The sequence below is a fragment of the Phalaenopsis equestris genome, unplaced genomic scaffold (assembly GCF_001263595.1).
Source record: "Phalaenopsis equestris unplaced genomic scaffold, ASM126359v1 Scaffold000237, whole genome shotgun sequence".
Lineage (NCBI taxonomy): Eukaryota > Viridiplantae > Streptophyta > Magnoliopsida > Asparagales > Orchidaceae > Phalaenopsis > Phalaenopsis equestris.
The window spans coordinates 419,411-420,485 of NW_018164679.1; the positions used below are offsets into that span (position 1 = coordinate 419,411).

At 28.1% G+C, this 1,075-nt stretch overlaps 1 protein-coding gene across 1 annotated transcript in view; it reads left to right on the forward strand.

Moving 5' to 3' along the window:
• The window catches only part of LOC110023965 (MADS-box transcription factor 6-like), a gene marked incomplete in the record, with an annotated part of 54,412 nt that overhangs the window by 45,790 nt on the left and 7,547 nt on the right, over positions 1-1,075 (forward strand). Inside the window, 1 exon segment of the mRNA XM_020723641.1 lies at positions 925-966. Coding sequence (XP_020579300.1) covers positions 925-966 — 42 coding nt within the window.

Genomic DNA, 1,075 nt, shown 5'->3' on the forward strand with positions numbered 1-1,075 from the left:
CTTTTTTACATTTATACCATCCAAATCTTCCATATTACATAAAAAATATGATTATTTTTAACTTTTAAGAAGTGAATACACCTTTTCATGCGTAGGTAAGGTGGTACACATAAAATATCTGGTTCCATTGAAATATATTTGATAATTGTTCTTGTAATTCCATCAGGTGATCTGTAATTGTATTATATAAATCTTTGCTTTTTGTTAAATCTTTAAATTTATAATTATGTATCTTGTGCTATATGCAGGCTTAATTAGATAATGTAGATAAAAATGCTAGATATGATGAGCAACAAATATAGTTTAGGCTTTTCCGTCGTTGCCTCCATTGCCTCCGTTGCTTGTGAATTTTGTCCTTTTTTCTTTCCAATTTGTTTGTTAGTAAATTTTTTATTTGCATAACATTTGGATTCATGTCATGTAGCTTGTCTAATTTTCAATCTATTTCTTTTAATATGATTCTTTTGAGACATCTTTTTTTAACCACTTAGTTTTTACTTTCGAAGTTATATCCTCATCTAAATTTTAATTGTTCTTCATAATAATATCCAAATTACATAATTGAGTTAAATTTATTACACCTAATTTGTTGCTTAATGCATCAAAAAGTGTACTTTTCCTCGGAGATACACTTATTAGTTAGCCTTCAGATGGAGTTTCTATGGGCTTATTGTAATTTTAGACCACGTTACGGACAAAAATAACAATTTTGTTCCTTGAAATTGCCCAAAATTCATTTCACAGCATGTTATGGACAAAAATAACAAATTTGTACCTTGCAATTTGTATATAGAATGCATTTCTTTCAATAGCATGTTAGTTGATCAAATTTACGTTGGCTTGATTTGTTTCTTGTAATTTATTCCTAATTATTGGACATCAATATCCTTATTTTTTACATTTTGTTTTTTAATGAAATTGCAGACCGAGATAATGCTGAACCAGATGGAAGAGCTAAAGAAGAAGGTAAGTGTGTTAAACTTGTGCACTGTCCATTTCAACTGAACTTTTATATTATTTAACTTATAATCGCAAATCTACCTACTGGTTTCAAATCATTATTATCTTGATACAA